Here is an 8,392-nt window from a genome sequence, read left to right on the forward strand (position 1 = left end):
AAGTCAGTTAAACAGTGTGCAGTCATCAGAGCAGCCAGTTAATTCCTCACTCCATTATCTCCAGTTCCCTTTATGAGGGCAGTATCAAATATTCAGGGCAATACTGAGCTGATTGTGTGGCTTCATTAATTACTGGTCTCACAGAGAACATCTGTTAATTATGATTCCAGCAGAGAAGCTTCTGGTGCAATGTGATACTGGGGCTGTAAAGCAGCCAGTGAGCAACTGTTTCTGAGGTTGAGAGAGAGCGAACAGTGTGTGAAACTCACACTGATTTCGCTCCATGGGACCTTGTCTGTTTTAATTTGATCTGATTTAAGATGGTGCCTTCAGCTTTCACAGCGTGACGATAGTGGAGGTCTTACATACTGCTCGAGATGTTGGTGGAAGGTGGTGCTACTGTGAACTGTATCAATATTTACTGCATATTTTACTTTTTCTTGAATGAACAGTTTATGAAAGAGATTGGGATACTTTATATTAACCCTACCTATTATAAGTAGCATTTATAAGTAGTATATAAAAAATTAATAAATGGTTTATAACACACTGTAACAAACTACAGTATAGGGACACTGCTAAGTGTCTAATGTATTTGTTAACAACAATAACTCCTCCTGTGAAGCCTCTGTAACTGGTGCATACAATTTAATAAAAATGTAATATAACAAAGATGTCATCATATAAAAAAATATGTCTGCCCGAATATGAAATTTAAAGTATTTATTTTGTTATATTCATTATATTTAAATACATTTAAATATATTCAAATTATTATTATTTCTGAAAATAAACCTTTAAGATTTTAGTGTTTTATAACACACTCCAAAATGTATTTATTCAGTGTAATCAATCTTTCATTAAAATAGTTATGGATATTTGTTGACAAATACATTGATACTACTTTAATATTAGCGTGTTGTTGAGTGTTTAAATAATGTTAAGAAATGCTAAATAGGGGGTTAAAGTGTTAATGGTTGTTTTTGTATAACTTTTGTTTGCAATCTCATGACTTCTTTTCATTTTCTCTTGGCTATCCATACCACAGCACACAGAATTGCGCTGTATTTTGCCCACTGCACCTCGATCATTGTGTTTTGTGTTTGTTATTCACAGGTGCAGAAACCCACTCATACATATTCAGGCACTTGATATCTTGTTTATCTGTTAAAAGAAGTGACACACATTTTCTTATGTTTTCCAGTGACACTTTATCAGCTGAGTTGTGACAGAAATGTCAAAATACCGTTAATCTTCCAAGTTGAATGTTTTGATATTCTAGTGGTATCATTTGTGCTGGTTTGCATTTAATCACTAGCAGGGAAAGCACCCTATTTCCTCATTTCTGCCTCCTAAGGTTTACACAAAACAGTAGTGCAGCTGTTACTGTATTCAATTGCTTATAAAGATAATTATGACCATGGAAAACATCCAATACATAACAAGGCCTTTTAAGTTTTAGTTACACTGTGGTTTTAGTGACTAGCACTAAAACTATAATTAGAGAGTAAAAGGGCAGCAAATGATAGCAGATAATAAATGACATTTCAACATCTTTGACCCACTTCCCCGTTGCTGTCGTATACAGACATTTGAAATCTGTATGCAAATAAAGTTTCCTGTGAATAAAGCGCATCATTGATGGTAGCAGTCTGTAGTTAAAATATTATTTAAAGTTATAAACACAGTACACCCTTTTTCTTACATGTTAAATTCATATAATCATTTGAGAAAGACAATAGTTTTTTCTCTTTTTTGCGTTATTTAGCACGTGGCAACAAAATGTAACTCCATCATCATTTTTAAATAAATATATTAAAAAGCAAAAATACAGAAGATATCATTTGATTAGTTTAGAAACATGTAAGCCCATGTTCAATAGTATATAAAAGACGCTTTCACAGAGTGTATATTAGGCAGGACCACTGTAGTGTCAGTGCGAAATTAGTGAACATTTGCTTCAATAGCTGGTAACCTCTTCACCATTTCCTCTTCACTTCTGGGAACAGCCATTTCCATTTATCATTCTGCAGGAGTTAAAAAAATGAATCAGTAAATAAATAGGGCGAACATTAAATACAAAGAACAAAGTATTTAAATGAAAGTATTTTTACAAACATAACTAACCTTTAATCCCCATGAGTGGTTATGTTTGGGTCTGATGTCCTCCAGAGGCTCGTAAGTGTTTGGTTGAGGTTCGGCTGTGTCCTCATGGCCAGGAACCAGCTCATATGTTCTGGCGTGGGTGAAGCGGCCGATGACGGCGTCACCAGGGACCTCGGCATATACTGAATCACTTTGCTCCTCTGATCTGGTTTCAGACAAAGTAGTGTGTGGGCTACCGGGCCTGCCAGCCAGGTGATAGACAGCATTGTCACTCATGTGTTCCAGGCTGTGGCTGCTGCTCGGTCTGTTGCACAAGTCTGTCTTCTCTGGTGGTGGGCCATAGCAAGTGTTTTGTCTGCCAGGCTTGGGGGAAAGTCTCGGTGGCGTGTGTGGGGGCGCGCTCAGCCTGTAAGACTGCTCTTGGTCGGAGCTGTTGTCCAGAAGCGGTAGAGACCTGCTCTTGCTGTCCAGCAGGCCGAGTTCAGAGTACACAGAGTCTGGTCCAGCTGGAGGACTATACCTCCTTGTGTTTTGATCCTGGGTTGTGGATCTCTCTGCTCTCCCTGGATAATCTCCTGGTAAACTGTCCTGACACAGGTGCTGAAATCTTGGTATCTCCCTGGGTGATTGCTTCCTGAGCTGAGCATACAAAACCTTGTCCTGGTCATTCAGGGGGCCAATATCGAGGTGTCTGCTCCTCCGAGGCAAAGGTGGTACTTCCTGTTTTACGAAACAAGCCAAGTCAGCCTACAGATATTGATATGGTAACAATTTCAGTGTTAGAATAACCCTGTTACTTATGGACTGTACTCACCTCGAGGGTCCTGTTGTTCTTTGGTGGCCTAGTAGGCGGCTGCACTGGGGCCGGGTCTGTCTGTTGTTTGCTCACGTTCCTCACAGCTCCAAGAGTGGTCACAGGCTTTTCTTTAGGGCTAACCTGGATGATATCATACAGGTCTTCATTCAGCGCCTGCAAGAACAAAACACCAATTAGACCATCATTCTTGATCAATGCTACTTTAAAGAAAGTGACTAAGGAGTTTTGTCTCACCCCAAAACACGAGGATGTCAGATACTCTCCAAAGGGCTGAATGGGGCTTGTCTTGTAGTATTCTATGAGATTAGAAACTGTGTTGTGCCCTTCCGTGTCTCCACACACCACAAACTGCCCTGATTCGCTTTGGTTTATCACAAAATGTCGACACCGATCTCTGCCTCTGCAACAGGAAAATAAATATTTGTTAAAGCATGTCATATATGTTATCTCCTGAGCGGTTTCGTCCAAAAATCTGAAAATTAATTAAATTTAAAGAAGACAAATAAACATGGGTTTCATTGGCTGAAAAGCGATAACAATCATGGGCTCTTCACAATACTGAAGCTGGTTGATGAGTCACTATATTGAGGCTTCAGAGCAAACTGATACTCACTTGTAAGACAGTATGTATCCGATGGCCTTATCACTGAGCCGGATCAGGAAACAGCCCAGCTCCTTTTCTCTGAGTATTTCTTCAGCATCCCTGTAGATACACAAATGCAGAACTTTAAACCCAAAAAGTTTTTTCTACAAGTGTTTCCAAAAATGTTACCCTTTGGCCTGAGTTTACAGTAACAGTGAGGTAGATTTTGAGGCGGATCACGTAATTCACCATGGAAATTACACTGTATCAAAGGAAAATCCATTTGGTTACATGTCTTTTCCATAAACCTGTCATTCACCAATACACAGGTTCTGACGAAACGTCCCTTGTACTGTTTATGTAGGTGTCTATGTCTGCCAGAGAAGAGGGCAGTAGGTGAGAGTGGGTGTGTTGCCAAGTGGACACTTTCCATCGGAAAAACGTAGGTGAATCCGCAATCCTCCAGACATAACAATTGTATATTTGGCGCCAGAAAAACTACTTTCCCCTGAACAGACAGTCCTAAATGTTTAAATGTCTGACTTATACTTTAATACATTTTCACTTAACATATATATAAACCATATACATTTATTTTCTTGACAAATAAATAACAACTTTTCATTTGCTGCTACTCTCTATTTGGAAGTTCAGCTTTAAAATAAGACATAATAGCACTTCAGGAAATTAGATATATATATATATAGATTATATTAAAATAGAGTTTTAAAGTTGAAATACTAGCTTGACAGAAAATAATAGATCATAGTCCATATACTGAGATGTTTCCTCAATGAAACCTTACTTTCTTGTGATGAAGCCCAGGAACCAAGTGGGGAAGAAGCCATTGTGGACGATGAGTGGCACTTGAGTGTCAATGAACCACTTTGAAGCCAGTTCCCTGAGTCTTCCTTCAGTCCCTTCAGCATGAGAATCCACTGGTGGTTCCCTCTGCTCCATCCTCGCCCGGTCCTAATCAGAGCCACACAGACAGCCGATGAAACAACCTGGCACACATTTCCCAGTATAAGCAGCGAGGCTGTATTTTAACAGCTTATTTGCTTATTTTCCAGGAGGCGTCAACCAGAGAGTAAAAGTAGCTCAGTGTTCTCATTGTTCCAGATTAAAACTGGGGTTGCATGAAAAACCTGATCACTCATGTGTGTACATTAACTTATATTGTTTAACATTTACCGTACCATATTTATTTACTGCTAAATAACAATATTTAACACATTAGTTTCATATGAGTCACAAACACAGTTCAGTGTCCAAAGTCCATTCTCACTCTGAAAATACTTTTGTTCTAACAAGACTTTTATTTACATTGATGATGTTAGGCAAACTGTTGCTTTGCATGGAGATATGTTGTTAATAAGTTAGTTAGTAAAGTAGTGAGGAGGGACCCGTTCTGGTGAGCGCGGTGGTGAGTGCTTACCTTGAAGCAAAACGTGAGACAGGTCCTGAGGCAGGGTGATTTTGTCTGTCTCTGATCCTTCGTCCTTGACCCTGAAAAGTTGCAGATCTTCTCACATCTGGGCTTTTGTTGCCTGTGCAGATCGCAGCAATTCCTTTCAACTCCTAGAAAAAGAATAAAAAATGGACAATGAGACATTATTCTCAGTTTAATGTAAAGCTCAGATATTGTTATTATAAGGTGAGTTATTCTTTTAGTTGAGATGGAGTACATACCTTTCCTTGAGAATGCCAGTGTGTGGTTTGAACCTGGTGTCATTTCAGCAGACATTAAAATGCTTCTCAACTTCTGAACTGTCAGTAACTGAGGGAGTATAACCCTACATGGGAGATATAGACAGATGACATTTACAATTACACACTTTTTTCCACCGGCTTGGAAAGCAGCAATGTTGAGGCAACGGCACACACGTTCAAACAGCTCATTTGCATGGCAGAGACGGCTAAAGGCTGCTGAACAAAGCAAGAGCTTCCTGAAGAGAAACGGAAAGTAAGCCGAACAGAAACTGTGGTTTGTGTGCACACAAGAGCGTTGGTTTTGCAAGAGGACATGTTTACCCACAGACTCTCTGATTACTGTAGTAATGGGAGATAAATTGCGTCAGCAGTTGATCTTCTGTGTTCTGACCTTGGTTTGCAATAAATTCAGATCAAAGCAGATAAGGCAGGGCCAGATAAGTGACAGGATGGAAATATTTGGGAAGATTCCCAATGTATGCTGAGATTTTTGAGGGCAAACAAAACAAACAAAACTCTAACAAGATGAGACATTTCCCCAGCCTTGTTTTTGAGGTTGTCATAAATAATGGCTAACTCATTCCCCCCATGGGACGATGGAGTCGTCATGAATCACCTTTTTTGGTTTTGGTTGCTGCTCAGTAGTGAGCAGGAGCTCCCTGTGGGGGAGAGACAATAACCAGAAACAGTCTGTGTCATATGAGCGGGATGAGACTGCATTTCAGCATTCCCCAATCGTACCATGGCTCCAACTTTGATCTCAGAAGACACACTGCTGCTTTTTTCCCCGACACACAGCTGATCAAATCTGCCTCTGAAAGTGTGATCAGTGTGGCGCTGAACGTATACAAAGTTTATTTTTCCTCCAATTATAATGTTATAGATATGATAAGCTTATTATCCATCTACACAGGCACCATTTACCCACAGTTGTTCCACGTATGGAGTATTGCTACAGTACTGTGGCCTAGAATTTCAACATCATCTCAACAGTGCTGTGCGTCGGTTTTAAATGTCTTTATGAGTCATTACGCGCTCCTCTGGGGGTGTGGAGAGTTTGGGGGTCAAATGTTATCACTAGTTCCGTGTTTGTAACATTCAATATAATGCGTATAGTACTGTACTATTAACAGTGTATGAATATGTGGAATGTATTTTATCTACAGCAGCTGTGAGGTAAACGGATGTATAATAGGAAGCAGTTATCAGACATTTATCAGACAAAAAGCTCCTTAAGATCTTCTTTGTCTTCTGGCAAAATACCTACAGTATGAGGGGGATGTGGGTCTTTAAAAGGTCACAAGTCAGTTGAAGTCTGTAAAATGTCATTACAACAAAATCACGCACACTTTTGCTTACACTTTTCTTTAAATCTTAGAAAGGGTTTCTAACTGAATTCTCCCAAAAGTATCCAAAATAATGACTTAACCTGAACAAAAAAGTTACAGTTATCAGAGGTGTTTTTGGTTTTACTGTATTGCAATTATTTTTAAAAAAAGAGTTTAAGTGGGAAAAATAACAATCATCAACTGTTTACTTTCTCTAAGACCTACATGCATCATGTTGTAGCATGTTCAGATCCATCAATCATCCTGTGTGCTAGACCACAGTGTTACTGTATGAGTCACACGGTGAATAACATAGCCTATAATTAAGTGCATTTGAACATGTGATGAGTGGTTTATTGATAAGCTCCTAAAAACAAGCAGAAAGAGTATTATTAATGATACAATATCTTCAAGTACATACTGTAAAAAAAACATTATAGGTGCTGATCTTGTATTTCATTTTTGCATTTACTGAAGTTTATGCAAATGGAGGAAACACGGGGAGAGCATCTAGCATGCAGCAAAGGTCAGCCAGTCAAAATCAAACAAGGGATATTGTGGTGACCTTTAGCCCACCAGGATGCCCAATACTGTACTTTTCACTTTACTGCATTCATCCCTTGTTGCATAGTTATTTTTCAGATTAGGATTTTACATTCAACATACTCTTACTGTTTTTTCTCTATCCACTTTGCTGCTGTAACATTGGAATTTCCCCATTGTGGGACAAATAAAGGAATATCTATCTATCTATCTATCTATCTATCTATCTATCTATCTATCTATCTATCTATCTATCTATCTATCTATCTATCTATCTATCTATCTATCTATCTATTTATCTATCTATCTATCTATCTATCTATCTATCTATCTATGCTGTTGTGGGGTAAAGATTTTGTATCTCCAAAATGGGAGCTTTTTCTCCTCAGTAACACAACACGCACCGTTCAAACATCAGATATAGATGTAGTAGCCTATAGACTGTAGTCTTTCAGAATGAAAGCATGAGAATCCCCCAAACTGAAAACATGATGGTATCAAATCCAGTTTTAAGACCTTCATAATTTTAGTTTATATTGTGACACAAAGAAACCTGGGAAACAAGTTGTATTATTCTAGCCAAGAAGTGCTTGTTGGCAGTGGTGGAATCTACTGCACCTAAGTTCAATGTTCAGCTTCACATTAAAGTTAACATTAGATGTTCATACATCATTAATAATAACCTTCAGATATTATAACAATATAAACCTGAAAGATCCATTTGCCTAACAAGAAGGCAACTTTTACTTTTGATACTTTTTATTATTTATCTTATTATGATAATAAATATAATATAATAATAGATTTTATTATCTAATTTATTTATTATATTATACTGTCAATGGTTGCTACTTTATTTAGTAAATTATCAGTCTTCCACTGGGGTTCTGCACATATATTGTAGATCTACTGTGGACACTGTACTGAATATAATATTGGAGGCGACAGGGTACATACAGAGAGTGGTATTCAGAGTCTAAAGGGACCCAACAGCACATTATTGCCCTGGGGGCCCCCCTAACAGAGGAATCCAGCCATGTTCCCCTCAAAATCTTTGAACATTTTGATTCTTTCATTATCTCCAATTATAGGGATTTTAATTAGATTAATTATACAACTGAAAACATCTTGAGTTCTTCACCATTTGTCGCAGTTGAATCCTCTCAGACCCGCACATCTGCTCAAACACCACCACCCAGCGGCACTCGCTGCCTCGCACACGCACGTCGTCCACCACGTCACCATCGACGCAAACTACATCTCCCATGATCCCCCCTCCCTCCCCACCGTCATCCCTCCCTC

General features: G+C 38.7%; 1 protein-coding gene across 1 annotated transcript; it reads right to left on the reverse strand.

Annotated features, from left to right (window-relative positions):
• Positions 1 to 1,186: 1,186 nt before the first annotated feature.
• LOC127353003 (SH2 domain-containing protein 7) lies at positions 1,187 to 8,350 on the reverse strand. The gene is made up of 9 exons (XM_051381932.1): positions 8,232 to 8,350; positions 5,199 to 5,302; positions 4,945 to 5,087; positions 4,312 to 4,478; positions 3,537 to 3,626; positions 3,158 to 3,323; positions 2,921 to 3,076; positions 2,128 to 2,826; positions 1,187 to 2,027 (listed from the first exon to the last, which is right to left on the reverse strand). The coding sequence occupies exons 1-9, from the start codon at positions 8,333 to 8,335 to the stop codon at positions 1,980 to 1,982; spliced, it is 1,677 nt and encodes a 558-aa protein (XP_051237892.1). The 5' UTR covers positions 8,336 to 8,350; the 3' UTR covers positions 1,187 to 1,979.
• Between the last annotated feature and the right edge of the window lie 42 nt (positions 8,351 to 8,392).

Source organism: Dicentrarchus labrax, unplaced genomic scaffold, assembly GCF_905237075.1.
Source record: "Dicentrarchus labrax unplaced genomic scaffold, dlabrax2021, whole genome shotgun sequence".
Classification (NCBI taxonomy): Eukaryota; Metazoa; Chordata; class Actinopteri; family Moronidae; genus Dicentrarchus; species Dicentrarchus labrax.

What these genes read in the sequence shown, in the direction of transcription:
- LOC127353003 (XM_051381932.1), bottom strand. Translation starts at nt 8,335, where the DNA reads ATGGTGACGTGGTGGACGACGTGCGTGTGCGAGGCAGCGAGTGCCGCT. An exon ending in GGATTCAACTGCGACAAATG is followed by an intron (nt 5,303 to 8,231) that starts GTGAAGAACTCA and finishes TCTCCCATGTAG; the next exon opens with GGTTATACTCCCTCAGTTAC. An exon ending in TGACATCCTCGTGTTTTGGG is followed by an intron (nt 3,077 to 3,157) that starts GTGAGACAAAAC and finishes TTGTTCTTGCAG; the next exon opens with GCGCTGAATGAAGACCTGTA.